A 19,339-nucleotide genomic window follows, 5' to 3' on the forward strand; every position below is an offset into this window, starting at 1 on the left:
TTTAAAATCACATTTTTTTTATTGTTTCTAATAAAAGTATTCTACTTACTCAATTTATGTCTGCTGGAGCCAGTTTTGTATCTTCCTAGGAAAGCGTGTATTTTTTCCAGTGGAGCAGAGTTGAAACAAAATGTTAGTTTATACCTATGCTTAATACAGGCTCTCAGATTTTTCGTTTTTCATTTTTCCACATAGGACCACCAGGTGATACTGTGGGACTGTCCTGTGATCCATACACAGCTGCTCAATAAAGACCTTTCTTTCACTCAAAGGAGATTTGCTTCAGGGATGGGCCTTGTGCTCCTGTTGGAGACTCAGAACCTGTGTCCTCCCTGGTCTGATAGAGTCCTCCGAGTAGGAACATGTGTTCCCTCAGCAGGTGTTTCCTCCCAGGGCTCTCCACAGGGGTGAGGCCAACCTCCATGGTCCCCAGTGTATGGTCTGAGCTGAGCTCCAGCACCAGGGCTCAGGGACGGGCTGGGCAGTCACTGGATGGACCACATTTGCATGGACAGCCCCTCCTGTGGCAGAGGGTAGAGGAGAAAAGGAGGCCTGGGGCGGCCCAGCCCACTGTGGGGACCAGGGGCTTTGTCACTATGGCCTGAACTCCTGTCCTCCTCGCGCACCTCTCTCAATGCACACGTAGGGACAGGCACCAGGGACACAGAGAAGCCTTCCAGGTGGTCTCGGCCCACCTGGCTCAGACACTAGGAAAATTTTTACCCTGGTCCCCGCCCCATCGCCCAAGAGTGTCTGTGTTTGCAGGTTCCCTGTCCCAGCCTGTGCTGACCCAGCTGCCCTCCCTCTCTGCATCTCTGGGAATGACAGCCAGACTCACCTGCACCCTGAGCAGTGGCTTTGGTGTTAATGCTGTATCATACACTGGTTCCAGCAGAAGCCAGGGAGCCCTCCCCAGTATCTCCTGTACTACTACTCAGACTCAATTAAGGAGTTAGTATCTGGAGTCCCCCGCCGCTTCTCTGGATCCAAAGATGCCTCGGCCAAGGCAGGGCTTCTGCTCCTCTCTGGGTCGCAGCCTGGGGACAAGGCTGACTATTCCTGTGCTACAGCTCATGGCAGTGGGAGCGGCTTTCATTAGTCACAGCATCTCAGATAAGGAGGATGTGAGGCAAAAACTCCTGAACCCACAGACCTAGTCTCTGAGTATTTTTCCTGACAAGCTTCTGTGGAGGCTCCTGTAGGGGAGACACCTCTGTGGTGAGACCTGTCCTTGAGGAGAAAGGAGTGACACACAGATTACACTGTTGCTGGGACAGCACAGGGGTTCCAGGAGCACACGTGGGTGGGGGCGTAGATCCCAAGTGCACATGCCCCAGGGTGTGGAGAAAATTCATAAGAACGAATCATATAAAAGCAAAAGACCTCAGTTTTTCCCTCCCACTGTATCTGTTTTATTATTCATCCAGAATTTTTTATTTCTCACACTTTGGGTCACCAATTCTATGTTTTGTTTGTCAAGTGATTGTCTACAACATCAGTTGCGGGTTCTACAATTTAAATAAATGTAACACTCAACTTATCTTCCTGGAAATGGTGTCAGATGCACAGGTTAGGGGCTCTGTCCCAGGAGACAACTCCTATTCCAACGCCGACAACAAATAGTAGTTAACCCATAAGTTCTGTCCAACGTGATGCAAACAGGGGTTCCCATGAACCCTCCGCAGGTTTGATTAATTTGCTAGAGCTGCTCACAGAACTCAGGGAAAGTCTTACTTCCACTTGCCAGTTCACGGAATGATACTGAAAGAGTAGGATGAACGGTCAGACGAAGAAGCACATGGGTAGAGGTCTGACAGGAGCCCCCAAACAAGAGCTCCCGTCCCCGTGCAGTTGGGGTGTGTCACCTTCCCTATATGAATGTGTCCACCTATGTGGGAATCTTTGAATCCCATATTTTGGCATTTTTATTGAGTCTTTGTGTAGACGTAATCAACCATTGACTCCACATTCAGCTCTTCTCCCCTCCCAGCAAGGGGGAGGCTGGATATTCCAAGCGTCTGGTCATGGCTCAGACTTTCTGGGGACCACCCCCAGCCAGGAGACTTTCTAGGGTTGCCTCACTGAAACAAAAATGCTCCTAGTGGCCTTGTCACCTAGGAAATGCTGAAGGCTTCGGGAGCTCTATGCCAGGAATCGGGACAGAAACCCATAGTTTCTAAGATCTCACAATATCGTCTCAACTGAAAATGATGACAGTCACACTCATCCATTAAATGTAATTCTTTAGGGGCGCCTGGGTGGCGCAGTCGGTTAAGCGTCCGACTTCAGCCAGGTCACGATCTCGCGGTCCGTGAGTTCGAGCCCCGCGTCGGGCTCTGGGCTGATGGCTCGGAGCCTGGAGCCTGTTTCCGATTCTGTCTCCCTCTCTCTCTGCCCCTCCCCCGTTCATGCTCTGTCTCTCTCTGTCCCAAAAATAAATAAAAAACGTTGAAAAAAAAATTAAAAAAAAAATAAATGTAATTCTTTGTACTAATGATACATCCATAGCTGATATGTTAATACCTACCTTGGTCACAGATACAATTTTCTCTTTCTCTGAAGACAAAAAAGTGGTCACAACTGTTTCTTACACTGACAATACCCTCCCCCCCCCCACACCGCATACCATACCCCACCTTTTCTCCCCTCTGTTCCTGCCTCCCTCAGGCTTCAGCCTATCCCTCTGGCTATTCAGGTGTGAATGCTGTCTCCAGGTTAGGATTTTAGAGAACACTGGAGACGATCTTGCTGTAGTTTCCAGTGTGCAGTGTCCATCTGTAGGGAGAAGTCGCAGAAATTGGATCAGCATGAAATCCCTTCATCATTTGATTCCTGCTGTCATCCCAAGATTGTAGCTCCTATGCAGCATCAGCCTCCGTCAGTCTCTAATATGCCGACACGATTACTGTATTTCTTACAAATGAATGCTTATCCAGACTTGGAGCTATTGGTGTACTTATTTATCTTCTTCAGAATTAGTGAGGACCCACAAAAGGTCACTGTTGAAATAGTCAAAAAAAGGAAGGATTGATTGCATATTTCAATACATGCCAACTTCTCTCGTTCCCCAAAATATTTGTTTCCTAAGACCATCAGGACACTCACTCAGCCACACACACTTTGCTCCAATCAGTGGAGTCTCATGCATCGGCCCTTTGCCAGAATAAGAGTAGATGCTCTCTCATGGTCAACACAAGGGAGGCATCGGGAGATCCTGGAGGCACAGGGAGGATGGCTGTGATGCAGAAGTTGGGGGAGGGGGAATAATGGGGATGTGTGGTAACCCCCGGTCCTGTGCCTGCTGAGACCTGAAGACCCCAAAGCTGCGGGGCTTTGTGTCTATAGGGATGAAAATGGACAGAAGTCTCTCCATCCAGAAGACTTGAACTTCTGATTCAGTGGAATTACTGTCAGAGCTAATCTGCACCAAATTCCTCCTCCTCGTGTAAATTCCATCCTTGTGCAAGAGAAATAGCACTCAGGACACTGACCTTCTTTAGCTCCAAGCTTCAGGACACTGGTGTGTATTGCAATGAGCCAGCCCCAGGAATCAGTTTGCATGGAGATCAACACTCAGGGAGTTGAGAAATCAGAGACGGACAGGGGAACACTTGTATTCATGCTTGGCCACTGAGTGAAAGTCTTCCTGAGGGCACTGGGGCGTATTTTTGTTCTTTCTTTCTCTCTCTTTCATACACACACACACACACACACGGCTCTCTCCTCTCTCTCAGTGTCTATTGTCATGGACTCTGCAGTTTCTGGGATTCTCTGTCTTTCCAGAAGTCAGGTTCAGCCTGTGCTCACCCAGCCATCCTCAGAGTCACAACCTCCGGGAGGCAGAATCTTTTCAGCAGGAAATACCATGGACATCGAGTGTGACTGGGATCCTGTCACCGGGGCAGAACATGCCGCGAACACCTGCTCTTCTGGGACAAGGCTGATGCTCAAGAATCCCAGGGCAAGTCTCTATCTCCATGGGCAGTTCAGTCCTAATAATCTTTGAGCTCCAGTCCATGCCTGAGGCTGATGAGCACGTTGATTCTGGGATAGCAGCCTCAGTGTTGCTCCCACAGAGCTCAAGGCCCTGGGCACGTAACACAGTCTCCCTGCGCTCTCAGGGCTGAACTGTCACTCCTGTGGCACTCCAGTGGCACCTCCAGCCATGATGGACCTCTGTTGAAAAGTCGATCCAACCAAGGGCTACAGGGACTGTGACTTCAGGGACATAGTGCCCCTTATCTCCACCTCACCCAGAGTCAAATGTGGGATCTTTGAAAGAATTTTCTGGGACAAATTGGCTTTGGGTAATAGAAATACATTCCTCTGGTCATGGGTGACTGAATGAGCAATTAATTGCTCTATCTTGAACATACGGGACACACAAAACACAGCAATGATTGTTTTACCCACCCTTGAGATGAGTCTGACTCCTAGTCAGTCCATCCTGGAAGTTCTGTGTTTAATTCCATCACTGAGATGAGTCTGAAGTTCACAGGAACAGGCTACTAATGGTGCTTCCCTGGGCACCATGTTGGGCTTTCCTTCTACTTGAAGGACCAGACCTAATATACAAAGTCATGATTAAAAAATAAATTAATAATAACAACAGTAATAAAAATGATTTATTTTTTTATTTTTTTTCTTAAATTTATAATGTTTATTTAGTTTTGAGAGAGAGAGAGAGAGAGAGAGAGAGCAAGCATGAGCGGGGGAGGGGCAGAGAGGGAGATACAGAATCCAAAACAGGCTCCAAACTCCAAGCTGTCAGCATAGAGCCCGATGCGGGGCTCCAACCCATGAACTGTGAGACCATGACCTGAGCTGAAGTTGGATGCTTAACCAACTAAGCCACCCAGGTGCCCAAAAGCATGAAGTGATTTAGAAACAAGTTTACAAGACCCCTATTAAACCAAGAACTAAAGCCACATCTTTTCCATTAGGTTTTCATCCATTTTCTCAACTACTATTTCAATCCATAATTTCTCTGCAATAAGCACGAATCTATGAAAACATACTCATGATTGTACCTGCATCTTCCCATTAACAGTGTCACTGAGTTTAAATAATTCTTGCTGAAGTGAATTTTGTATAAAATCACCCACATTCATTTTGAGGTAGCAGTTGTCCAAGTGGTGACAGACACATGAAGTCTGCGACGAGGTCCCCGTCAGAGCACCCGCAGCTGTCACTCCTTCCCTCCTGGAGCTTCCTGCAGGTTTGCCCTTCGTGTTCTGAGGTCAGGGCCACACTCGGCTCCTGCAGACTTGGGTCTGTGTGCTGGGGGACAGATTCTAGGAGGGAATCACTAACCACAGTGTGTGGAGAACTGTTGTTTCATGGAGGTGGAAGTAGTGACAGACGACGAAGATGGTCAGTGTGTAACCCCCCTAGGAAGGCACACGAGGGCGTCTACCCACAACCTGGAGAAAAGGGCTCCCTGTCTCCTCAGTGCTGAGGGAACTTCTGGGAAAGGATAACTTTGAAACCAGAAAGGAAACAAGCAGAGGAAAGAAATCAGCCTCCTGCACAGAACTGGCCAGGTGCCAATGTGGACTCATCACTGTTCTGGCCCTGATCCTCATCTGTGTGGTTGTACAAGAGTCACCACCTTAGTCCTGCCCCATCAACAGCCAAGGGAGCCGTGGACACACTCACTATGTGGAGCCTGAGTAGAGCACAGTGTGTCCTGAGGTGATGGGAAGTCACACAGGGGGACACCTGGCCTGGCCTGAAGGAATGGGACAGTGGACACAGCATGAGGAGGCAGGAACTCTCTCTGATGGGCTCTAGTCACCATGTCACATAATGTTGTGTCCAGGCCTGGACACCAGGGGGCACATATCACTTGTTTCTGAGGAGTCACAGATGACCAGAGCTGGGACCTGCCACCTGCTATTGCTTGTGCCCTCTGCTCAGGGCTCACAACTGTGACCTCACCACCCTCTTACCCAACAGAGCCCCTCCCCTTCCCTCCACCCTGACATCCTCAGGCAGAGGGACCTGACCCCGTGCCATTGAAACGTCAAAGAGCTGAGGGTCTCATTTGCATGGATGGGCCCTCCCTCTCTCAGAGGATGAAAAGGAGAAGGAACAGATTAGGGGACGTCTGCTCAGCTGTTCAGCCACAGAAGGCAGGATCAGTGATGATCTCGACCATGGCCTAGTCCCCTCTCCTCCTCACCCTCCTCATTCACTGCACAGGTGACTAGATGTGGGGACAAGGGAAGCGGTCCTGGGATAACATGTGTGACCTGATTCTTCATCACCTTCTCTTTGTCTCTCCCCTTCCAGGGTCCTGGGCCCAGTCTGTGCTGACTCAGCCGCCCTCAGTGTCTGGGGCCCTGGGCCAGACGGTCACCATCTCCTGCGCTGGAAGTGCCAACAACATCGGTATTGCTGGTGTGAACTGGTACCAGCAGCTTCCAGGAAAGGCCCCTAAACTCCTCATCTATGATAGTAGCGATCAACCCTCAGGGGTCCCTGACAGATTTTCTGGCTCCTCGTCTGGCAACACAGGCTTCTTGACCATCACTGGGCTCCAGGCTGAAGATGAGGCTGATTATTACTGCCAGTCTCTTGACATTACTCAAGGTGCTGACACAGTGCTCCAGGCCTGTGGGGAAGTGAGACAAAAACCTGCTGTCCTCTCAGCAATGGGACTTCCCATCTATCCCTGACTTTTTGGCCATCTGAGCTGCTGCTTTTTTGATATAAACTGGGGTCTGAGACCCACCTCAAGGAATTTTGTCTACAGTCTTTCCACATTCTCTGAAATTTCTCCTTGAAGCCTCTCATTAGGAGCAAGATATTGTGTGATTTTCTCAAACTGGGCACAAATTCCTGCATTCCAGGGGCAGGCTGTCCTGAGGACAGGGTCCATGACAGGTCATGGCAGACACAGGGACACAATATTCAGCTCTGTCTGAGTCAGGACACATCAGGCGTGTCCAATATGTGTCCTGATAATAACAGTTCCCATAAATTGTCCCTAAATCCTCATCTATTATGATGGTTAGATCCTCTGGGGACCCTGATTCATTTTTTGACTCCGTGTCTGGAAACTCTCACTCTGAGATCATCACAGGGCTGAGGTCTGAGGATAAGGCTGCTCCTCCCTGCCCCCTCACCCCCACTGTGACAGCATCTTGGGCTCACACAGAGTCCCAGGCCCATGAGAACTGAAAGCAGAACCCCTTTCTCATCTTCAGGGAGGGCGAGGCCCCAGCAGCTGCTCAGGTTCAGCCTGTGACTTCTGCTTCTGATGCTCCTGCTGCTGCCGCCATGGGCTCAGGTGCACACAGCAGCGCCACCTGGGAGTGAGGGCTCCTCCTTCCCTTCTGTCCCCAACGTCACTCACAGCAGCCCCTTCCTAGACAAAGGGTCTCAAAGGACACAAGGAAGCTCATCTTGCCCATCAGGTTGAGACACGAGGTTTCTTTGCACCGAAGTTCACGGACTGGGGGTTGTAGGTCCAGTGTTCTCAACTCCCACCTGACCTCTGACGAATCCAGGGTCTCCATCCTTGGTCATTTACCCATTTCTAGAAGTTTCCAGACCTATTTAATCCTCTTATTAGTCTTCAATAAGAATGCCTGTACTTTTTTTGCTCTTCGGGATGATTTCTTCTCTCACTGAAGCATAAGCCCTGGATTACCTATAGCTGAAACATATATTTCAGTCATTTGAAATGAGTCCCTGTCCATTCCCATCAATGCTGAGACCCAACCAGTGACTTTTCTTCTTCACTTTCATTGTATAATACTTGCAGAAAGATGTTGCATAATAATGGTGTTTAGCTCAGATTAGTCTTTTGATCTTATAGAAATGTCCTCCCGTCCCCACCCCATTAGCTAATTTTCTGGCTGTGGGACTGAGTCTGATGTGTGGGTAGAGAGTGTGTTATCACATTATAAAAGCTCCGTCTGCTTCCATTTTATGTGGTTTTTATTAGAGCTTTGCTTTCAGGTGGAGTGGACCAAGATGGTGGAGCAGCATGGAAGTTCTAGGCTTCTTTCATCCCTAAAATGCAGCTAGATCAGCCCCAAACCATTATTTCTAGCACACCTAGAAAATTGCTCTGAGGATTAACACAATAATCTGCATAACTTGAGCCACAGAACTTGGAAGGTACTTGGCACGGAGAGGTGAACTGGGGGAGAGAGAAGCCACAGAGGGTAGGGAATGGTATTTGGGGACAGAGGACAGAGAAAGGAAGGAACATACAGGAAAAGCACTCCCCGCAAAAGTAGTTGGAGAGAAAGAGTGGAAGCACCCATAAGTGCCTGAATAAGAAAGGGAGAAAGCAGAAAGCAGAAAGGAGAGGGTTTTAGTATCATTATGACTTTATTACCAGGGCAGGACAGCGCTGGAAACACTGCAGCGCAATACCTGGCGGCATGCTGGTGGGAAGACCAAATTCCCAAGGACAGGCAGTGAGGTCTGAGGGATGGACGGGCCACATGGGAGAAGCAGTTTCCCTGGTACCCTGCTAGGAGGGCATTTGGTAGAGGTTGTACGGACTCCCCACAGGCAAAGCTCCCAGCGGACCTCGGAGAACACAATTGCTGGTATTGGAACAGAAACGCCAGGGTGAGGCGAAACCTGACGTGGGTAGTGTGTTGTTATTGCGTTGAAATGCTACCACTACACGATCGCACAAACTTATTCTGTGGCAGGCCGGCCTCCAGCCACACCTCTGAGTCTCTACAGCTGCGTGATAGCAGGAACTTTCCTGGGGGCAAGCTGGCATCTGGCCATGGCCTAGGGAGACCATCCGTGAAAGAGTTGGAGCGGGTCCAGGTGGCAGGGCCCTCAGAAGTGAAGGGTTTAGAAATACAGCCCCATATGACATAAAATTTGGGAGGGAGGTGCTGCCTGGCAGGCTGATGTCGTGGACAGGGACACTCTAGAAGTGGGGAATGGAAGGACCCCAGAGACCTAGGAGGGGTGCTTGATTGCCAGTCAGATAAAGCACAAAGTTCTGATCTAGAGACTGGAAAGTTAGGTGACGCCATTTTAACCTCTCCCATGCATCAACACACATCCCGCACACCGTGCCACACCAATCCACTTCAGTAAGTTAAGTAGCACCACCTAGTGGAGAATGGAGCCATGACACCAAGCCCCGACCAACTGCACCAACCAAGCCCTAGAAGAACACCACAAGTCTCTCCCACTCCTTAGGGTATGGACTATAAAGTGCTTCATAGTTTGACTTGTAGGGGAAACTGGATGTAATTTCATTCGGATTTCATTCTCTTTGCTGGTCCATCTATTCATTTCTTTGTTTTGTGTTTTCTTTTTTTTTTTCTCTTCTTTCTTATTCTTGGATACAGAAAGAGAAAAAATTATTTTTTACTTTCCACTTTCATATAATTTTTTAAATTTTTTGACTATAATTTTTGGAAATTTATTTTTTATTCTATTTTACCTTCTTCAACTCATTTTATTCTGTTTTATTGTATACATTTTCTTAATTTTTAAACATTATTTTTTTTCTTTTCTTTTCATTCCCTTTTTTCTCTGTTCAATCAAGCTTCTTTCAACAAGACCAAAGCATACCAAGGATCTAGCTTCCTTTATTTGATTTTTTTGTTTGTTTTTAATCTTTTTAATTTTTATTTTATTCATTCTTTTTCTTCCTCCAAAATGACAAAACAAAGGAATTCATGCTAAAAGAAAGAGTAGGAAGAAATGACAGCCAAAGACCTGATCAACACAGATATCAGTAAGATGTCTTAACTAGAATTTTGAATCATGATAATAAGAATATTAACTGGAGTTGAAAAAAAAGAATAGAATCCCTTTCTGTGGAGATAAAAGAAATAAAATCTAGTCAGGACGAAATTAAAAACGCTATAACTAAGCTGCAATCTCAAATTGATGTCATGGCTGCAAGGATGGATGAAGCAGAAAAGCAAATTAGTGATATAGAAGATACAATTATGGAGAATAAGGAAGCAGAAAAAAGGAGAGGAACTAAGGCAAAAGAGCACAATGTAAGAATTAGAGAACTCAGTGACTCACTAAAAAGGAATAACATCCAAATCATAGGAGTCCCAGAAGATAAAAAGAGAGAAAAACAAGTAGAAAGTTTATGCAAGCAAATCATAATGGAAAACGTTCCTAATCTGGGGAAAGACACAAACATCAAAATCTAAGAAGCACAGAGAACTCCCATTAGATTCAACAAAAACCAACTATCAATAGGCATAACATAGTCAAATTCACAAAATAGACAAGGAAAGAATTATGAAAACAGCAAGGGAAAAAAAGTCCTTAACCTATAAGGTAAGACATATCAGGTTCACAGCAGACCTATCCACAGAAACTTAGCAGGCCAGAAAAGAGTCGCAGGACATATTCAATGTGCTGAATTGGAAAAATATGCAAGAAATAAAGAAGTTCCCAGACAAACAAAAACTAAAGGAGTTTGTGACCACTAAACCAGCCTGCAAGAAACTTTAAGAGGGAGTCTCTGAGAGAAGAAAAGACAAAACAAAACAAAAAAGGCCAAAAGCAACAAAGAGTAGAAAGGACCAGAGAACACCACCAGAAACTCCAATTCTACAGGCAACACAATGGCACTAAATTCATATCTTTCAGTACTCACTCTAAATGTCAAAGTTCTAAACATTCCGATCAAAAGACATAGGATAACAGAATGGATAAGAAGAGAAGATCCATCTATATGCTGTTTACAAGAGACCCATTTTAGAACTAAAGACACCTTCAGGTTGAAAGTAAGGGAATGGAGAACCATCTATTATGCTAATAGTCACCAAAAGAAAGCCAGAGTAACCATACGTATATCAGACAATCTAGATTGTAAAATAAGGACTGTAAAAAGAGATGAAGAAGGGCATTATATTAAAAATAAGGGGTCTATCCACAAGATCTAAGAATTGTAAACATTTATATCCCCAATGTGTAGATACCCAAATATATAAATCAATTAATCACAAACATACAGAACCTCATTGATAATAATACCATAAGAGTAGGGGACTTCAATACCCCACTAAACAGCAATGAACAGATCATCTAAACAGAAAATCAACAAGAAAACAATGATTTTGAGTTATACACTGGACCAGATGGACTTAACAGATATATTCAGAACATTTCATCCTAAAGCAGCAGAATACACATTCTTCTCAAGTGCACATGGAATATTCTCCAGAATAGATCACATACTGGGTCACAAATCAGCCACCAGCAAGTTCAAAAAGACAGAGATCATACCATGCTTATTTTCACACCACAATGCTATGAAACTCGAAATCAAACACACGAAAAAATTTGGAAAGACAATGAATACTTGGAAATTACAGAACACCCTACTAAAGAATGAATGGGTTAACCAAGAAGTTAAATAGGAAATTAAAAAGTACATGGAAGCCAATGAAAATGATAATCTGACAGCCCAAAACCTCTAGGATGCAGCAAAGGCAGTCATAAGAGGGAAGTATATAGCAATCCAGGCCTTCCTAAAGAAGGAAGAAAGGTCTCAGATACACAACCTAACCTTACACCTTAAGGAGCTGGAAACAGAACAGTAAATAAAACCCCAAACCAGCAGAAGACATGAAATAATAAACATTAGAGCAGAAATCAATGCTATGGAAATCAAAAAAATAGTAGAACAGATCAATAAAAACAGGAGCTGGTTCTTTAAAATTATTAACAGAATTGATAAACCCCTAACCAGTTTGATCAAAAAGAAAAAGGAAAGGACCCAAATAAATAAAATCAGAAATGAAAGAGAAGTCACAACCAACACTGTAGAAATAAAAAAAAAAAAGAAGAAGAAGAAGAAGAATATTATGAGCAATTGTATGTCAACAACTGGGCAATCTGGAAGAAATGGACAAATTCCTAGAAACATATAAACTACCAAAACTGAAACAGGAAGAAATAGATTATTTGAACAGACCCATAACCGGTAAAGAAATTGAATTAGTAATAAAGAACCTCCCAAAAAACAAGACTCCAGGGCTGGATGGCTTTCCAGGAAAATTCTACCAAACAGTTAAAGAAGACGTAACTCCTATTCTTTTGAAGCTGTACTAAAGAATAGAAATGGAAGAAAAACTTCAAAATTCATTCTATGAGGCCAGAATTACCTTGATTCCAAAACCAGACACAGACTCCACTAAAAAGGAGAACTATAGTCCAATTTCCCTGATGAAAATGGATGCAAAAATTCTCAACAAGATACTAACCAACCAATCCAACAATGCATTAAAAGAATTATTCATCACAATCAAGTGGTATTTATACCTAACATGCAGGACTGATTCAATATCTGCAAATCAATCAATGTTATACATCACATTAATAAAAGAAAGGACAAGAACCACATGATCCTCTCAATAGATGCAGAGAAAGCATTTGACAAAATGCAGCATCCTTTCTTGATAAAAACCCTCAAGAAAGTAGGGATAGAAGGATAATACCTCAATATCATAAAAGCCAAATATGAAAGACCCACTGCTAATATCATCCTCAATGGGGAAAAACTGAGAGCTTCCCCCCTAAGGTCAGGAACACGACAGAGGTGTCCACTCTCACCACTGTTGTTTAACATAGTATTGGAAGTCCTAGCCTCAGCAATCAGACAACACAAAGACACAAAAGGCATCCAAATATGCAGGGAGGAAGTCAACCTTTCACTCTTCACAGATGACATGACACTCTATGTGGAAAATCCAAAATATTCCCCCAAAAAACTGCTAGAACGGATCCATGAATTCAGCAAAGTTGCTGGATATAAAATCAACGCGCAAAAATCGGTTGCATTTCTATACACCAATAATGAACAACAGAAAGAGAAGTCAAGGTATAAAACCCATTTACACCTGCACCAAAACCCATAAAATACCTAGGAATAAACCTAACCAAAGAGGTGAAATTCTACACACTGAAAACTATAGAAAGCTTATGAAAGAAATTGAAGAAGACGCAAAAAAATTGAAAAATATCCCATGCTCATGTATTGGAAGAACAAATATTGCTAAACTGTCAATACTACCCAAAGCAATCTACATATTCAATGAAATCTCTATCAAAATAACACCAGCATTCTTCACAGAGCTAGAACGAACAAATCCTAAAAATTGTGAGGAACTAGAAAAGACCCTGAAGAGCCAAAACAATCCTGAAAAAGAAAATCAAAGCTGGAGGCATCATAATTTCGGACCTCAAGATGTGTTACAGAGCTGTAATCATCAAGACAGTATGGTACTGGCACAAAAACAGACATTCAGATCAATGGAACAGAATAGACAACCCACAAATGGACCCACAAACATATGGCCAATTAATCTTTGACAAAGTAGGAAAAAATATCCAATGGAATAGACAGTCTCTTCAGCAAATCGTGTTGGGAAAACTGGACAATGGCATGCAGAAGAATGAACCTGGACGACTTTCTCACATCATACACAAAAATAAACTCAAAATGGATGAAAGACCTAAACATAAGACAGGAAGCCTTCAAAATCCTAGAGGAAGTAGCAGACAAAAACCTCTTTGACCTCTACTGCAGCAACATCTTACTCAATATGTCTCCAGAGGCAAGGGAAACAAAAGCAAAAATGAACTATTGGGACTTCATCAAGATGAAAAGCTTCTGCACAGCGAAGGAATCAATCAACAAAACTAAAAGGCAACCTACGAATGGGAAAAGATATTTGCAAGTGACATAAAAGATAAAGTGTTAGTATCAAAAATCTCTAAAGAACTTGTCAAACTCAACACCCAAAAAGCAAATAATCCAGTGAAGAAATGACATGAATAGACACTTTTCCAAAGAAGACATCCAGATGGCCAACCGACACATGAAAAAAATGTTCAACATGACTCATCATCAGGGAAATACAAGTCAAAATCACAATGAGCTACCACCTCACACCTGTCATAATGGCTAAAATAAAAACTCAGGCAAAGACAGATGTTGGTGAGGATGGGGAGAAAGAGGAACACTTTTGCATTGATGGTGGGAATGCAAACAGGTGTAGGCACTCTGGAAAACAGTATGGAGGTTCCTCAAAAAATTAGAAATAGAACTACGCTACGACCTAGCAATTGCAATACTATGTATTTCTCCAAAGGGTACAGGGGTGCTGTTTTGAAGGGGCACATGCACCCCAATGTTTATAGAAGCACTATTGACAATAGCCAAAGTAAGGAAAGAGCCCAAATGTCTATCAACAGATGAATGGATTAAGATGTGGTACATATATACAATGAAGTATTACTCAGCAATCAAAAAGAATGAAATCTTGCCATTTGCAATAATGTGGATGGAACTAGAGGGTATTATGCTGAGCAAAATTAGTTAGTCAGGGAAAGACAAATATCATATGACCTCACTCATGTGTGTAATTTAAGATACAAAATAGATGAACAGAAGGGAAAGGAAGTAAAAATAATATAAAAACAGGGAGGGGGACAAAAACATAAGGGACTCTTATAATACAGAGAATAAACTGAAGGTTGCTGGAGTGGTTGTTATTGGGGGGATGGGCTAAATGGGCAAGGGGGCATTAAGGAGGACACTTGGGTTGAGCTATGGGTGTTATGTGTAGGAGATGAATCACTGGATTCTACTCCTGAAATCATTATTGCATTATATGCCAACTAACTTGGATGCAAATTTTTAAAAATAAATAAAATAATTTTTAAAATCTTTGCTTTCAATTATGCAAATGACTTTTCACAGTCCAGAGAGATCACGTGATTTTCATCTGTTGATTTACTAATTTGTTGTCTTACCTTAGAGGAATCACCCATATGTAATCCCACTCCATATTTGCAAAACTCACATGTGGTCATAGTATGACTATTTTAGTCTGACAAGGGTATCCCACTATTGATATTTTATTTGGAATATTTATGTCAATATTTCATAATATTCCACAATTTTCCTTTTTCTGTATTTTATGTGCCAAGTGTTTGTATCACTGTATATTTCTTTCCATAAGAATTTAAGTTTTCCATTGTTTTTGATGATTTAAATATATATGTGCTTCATATATACATATATGCTTCATATATGTTATGCTTATATGCATATATATATATATGCTTCATATATATATATATATATATATATATATATGAAGCAAGCAAATGAAATTATGATCTCTGAAGATTGCTAGTGGTTTTTGGTGAAGTTAATCACATCTTATGCCTTTTTGTGGAAAAGTTCCTAATAAATTATCTATTCTTTTTCTAAGGAAATTGGTCTGCTTTTATTTTTGGAAATTTGTTTATTTTTTAAATGAAACCATTTCTATTTCCTAGTAAAGTATGCTTTTATTTATTATTAAGAGAGGTTAAGAGTATTATTTTTTTTCATTTTTGATTTTTGTCCACGTGTCATTTCTCCTTTGCATATTTGTGTATTATCCACTTTCATGTAAAGGTTAGTAAGTGGATTGTTCTATTTTCTTATCAAAATCCTGATTGTCGGAGCGCCTGGGTGGCTCAATCGGTTAAGTGTCTGACTTCGGCTCAGGTCATGATCTCACAGCTCGTGAGTTCGAGCCCCTCATCAGCCTCTGTCCTGACCGCTCAGAGCCTGGAGCCTGCTTCAGATTCTGTGTCTCTGTCTCTCTCTGCCCCTCCCCTTCTCTTCTCTCTCTCTCTCAAAATAAGTAAGCAGTTAAAAATGCATCTTCAAAGGACTAAATAAAAACCTGATTTGGGGGAGGAGGAGTTAGAATGGCAGAGCAGCATGGAGACCCTGAGCTTGCCATACCCCTGAAATGCAGCTACATCAGCACCAAGCTATTTTGAACACTTAGGAAATTGATCTGAGGGTTAAGGCAACAATCTGTGCAACTTGAGCCACAGAACTGTACAGGTATGCGATGCAGAGCGGTCATCTGGGGGAGAGAAAATCTGCAGAGGGTACGGAGCCATTTTCGCTGAGGGAAGACAGAAAGAGAAAGAGAAGGAGGTGGGGGGAGTGCAGTGCATCAGGATCGTGCAAGAAAAGCAGTCCCCCCGCAAAAGTAGCTGGAGACAAAGAAAAAGGGAAAAAACACTTGCAGGGGCTGAACAAAACAGTCTGTTCCCCAAAACCATTGATGGGGAGAAAGGAGAGGTTTTCAGTGCCACCAGGATTCTATCAATAGTGGAGCACAGAGTCTGAAGTTTTCAGAGCTCAGTGCACGGCGGTGTCCTCAGGACTGGAACTGTGACCTCCTCCCTTTGCCTCCTCTTGCACCTGGACCCCAAAGAGGTCAAAGCTGAGGTGTCTCAGGGAATGAGAGCCTTGTAAACCTGCAGGTCCTTGCAGGCACCGAGACAACTACCTCTGCCCCAAGCTGCATGCCTGGGAGGGAAGACTCCGTGGGAGACTCACACATCTTAGCCCTCGGCACCTCTGGGGGACACATGAAGTCCTCAGACCCTGGAGTAGCCATGGGACCATCGCCATCATGCTCAATCATCACTTCCTCCTGCCGCTGTGACCTAGACCCTGTCCTTGCCCCCATTATACTTCCAGTCTGACACATGTGGACATTCCATATATATTTGCTTAAAGAATGAATGAGTGAGTGATTGAATGGATGAATGAATGATGAAGACAAAGCTCTCACGTAGGCAGTTGTTGTAACAACTGCATTCTTCCTATAGGGGAGGAAAGGCATTCCTGCAGCCTTGATTGTCTGTGACATTTCTACACCTCTCCACACTTCAAATCATGGTTTCAATGTGACACAGGGACAGCAGACCCATCACCTGCCCTCCACCTGCTCTCCCACCTGACCTCACCTGTGACATTCGGGGCACCCCTATCTCTGTAGTATCACGATCCATCCACCTGACACTCTGGAACATCCCTCCCTCTCCCATAGTCCAGGGTCCAGTCAGTCATCTCCCTATGCCCTATCCGGGGACTTGTGCCATTTCTCCCTTCCCTGTTTCCTCTGCTGCCATCTTCCTCCAGCTGCCCCTCTGCCCAGTGTCCCCTTCCAGGTATCCCTGTCTCAAGTTCTGTCCTGGAACTTCCCTCAGAGCTATATCTCTAATAAGCAGCACTGATGACAGGCATAGCTGGTATTAAAAGTCTCCCAGCACATGGAGTGGAGGTCACAGGATGGCGCCATAGTGGTCCCTGCCCTGCCCAGGTCCTATTCTATCCCCACACCTGCAGCAGCCGCATCAGGGTTTGCTGAGTCCTGTCTGTCCTGCTCCAGAAAGGCCTCACATTCCCACAATGTGTGTCCTCCTCAGTGAAGGTGTGTGTCCCCTAAGTGAGCTCCTGTCCACACTCTGCCCCCAGAGTCAGCCCACCTCCTCTGAGCCCCTCCCGGGGACAGATCCCCTCTGTTCTCTGTTCCCTGTGTCTTGTCCTCAGCTCCACAGCAGTTCACAGGCTTTCCCTGGTCAGGACTGCCTGTGTCCTTCCCCATGACTCCCATCCACAGAGGATGCATTATCAAGGACAGCACACCAGCGTGGCATCTCTGTCCTTTCCTGGAAGGCCACTCTCATTTGATGGGAACACAAGCATCAGGGAAGCTGGAGAAAAAGAGATTTGAGCACAAAGGGAACGAAGGAGGGGTTCTCGTGGAGACCAGCCGGGAGCGATGTGAGACCATGTCTGGGGGTTTCTGTAGGACAGGGGTCCCAGCTGACAGGAGGCCTCAGGGCCTGGCCCTGGCTTCCTAAGGGGACTGGACAGGCATGCCCTCTCTGAGCCTGGCTGAGTCCCCTGTACATGGACCTGTGTGTGGTCTCAACAATTGCTTCCTCCAGGCCCAGTCATGGGGAAAACTGGAACATCAGATAGGCTCCCTGTCCAAAGGCTCCAGACCCTGCGTGTGCATACAAGGAGAGGCAGGGATGGGTCACATGTACATGAGAAGCCCCACCTGTGTGAGTTCCATGGGGAGGGGATAAAAGAAGCCAGAGGCAGCCCAGCCCCAGCTCTGTGGCCTAAGAAGAGGCTGTGTCACCACGGTCTGGACCCCTGTCCTCCTTGTGCTCCACTGTCACCGCATAAGTAGAGACAGCCCTCAGGGCCTCAGGGAAGCCCCCTAGCCTGAGACAAATGCCTTTGGCTCGAGTTCCACACAGCTGCAAATTGTCCCTTCTCTGCATTCTGATATGCCGGTGTTTGCAGATTCTCTGTCCCAGCCACCCTCCCTCTCGGAATCCCTGGAATCATCACCAAACTCACCTGCACACTGAACAATGGCATCAGTGTGGCAGCTGTGGCACGTACTGTTAACAGGAATACCACCATTAGCTGGATATTACCTTAACACCGAAATTTTCCATATTTTTGATATAAACAAACACTAACAAAAAGAATACTTCTTGGAAAATTAGAGGCAGATAACAAATAAATTGTTTTATTTCATTTTTTATCTTACATCTAACATTGACATAGAGGGTAAAAATTATCAAAGAATATTGCTATGGCCAATACTACTTAATATTTCTCTTCCATTTCTTACTAATACAAAACGAATCTAACTAAAATGACAAGTAAAGTGTAATGAGAAGGAGTCGAGTTTTTTTTAAATTTTATTTATTTATTCTGAGGGGGGAGGGGCAGAGATTGAGGGAGAGAGAGAATCCCAAGCCCGCTCCACACTGTCAGCTCCGAGCCTGATCCAGGAACTGTGAGATCATGACCTGAGCTGAAATCAAGGGTCAGATGCTTAAATGACTGAGCAAACCAGGGACCCCAGGGTTTTTATTTGAGAGAAGAAATATATTACATAGTGAGTTCAGGGTACTTACTTTAAAAATATTTTACTGATAAAATAATTCGGTAAAACCATTAGAAATATATAAAATAAAACTTGTATTACTTATTTTAATCATTTTTTTTTTTTAATTTTTTTTTTTTAATGTTTTTAATTTATTTTTGGGACAGAGAGAGACAGAGCATGAACGGGGGAGGGGCAGAGAGAGAGGGAGACACAGAATCGGAAACAGGCTCCAGGCTCCGAGCCATCAGCCCAGAGCCTGACGCGGGGCTCGAACTCATGGACCGCGAGATCGTGACCTGGCTGAAGTCGGACGCTTAACCGACTGCACCACCCAGGCGCCCCTTAATCATTTTAAAGAAGAATTATACTTTTCATAAATTAAAGATAATGAAAGTGATCCTAATGGTATTACCAAAAAGGTAAACGTGCCAAGTAAACATCTTGAGACATGTGCAATCTGTTTTAAAAAATAATTGCAAACTCCCTGAAAAATATGAAAGCAAATTGGAAAAACAAATTGAACATTTTTTTGGTCTTGAATGAGAAAACCAACTGAGTACATCAACAGTTAGTAGGTGATGCCATATAACTTACTT

General features: G+C 44.2%; 1 gene segment (V, D, J or C); it reads left to right on the forward strand.

Moving 5' to 3' along the window:
* The window catches only part of LOC131489666 (immunoglobulin lambda variable 1-40-like), a 169,582-nt gene extending 162,837 nt beyond the window's left edge, over positions 1–6,745 (forward strand). Inside the window, 1 exon segment of the V gene segment in view lies at positions 6,295–6,745. Coding sequence covers positions 6,295–6,680 — 386 coding nt within the window.
* Positions 6,746–19,339: the final 12,594 nt, after the last annotated feature.

This window comes from Neofelis nebulosa, chromosome 11, assembly GCF_028018385.1.
Source record: "Neofelis nebulosa isolate mNeoNeb1 chromosome 11, mNeoNeb1.pri, whole genome shotgun sequence".
Classification (NCBI taxonomy): domain Eukaryota; kingdom Metazoa; phylum Chordata; class Mammalia; order Carnivora; family Felidae; genus Neofelis; species Neofelis nebulosa.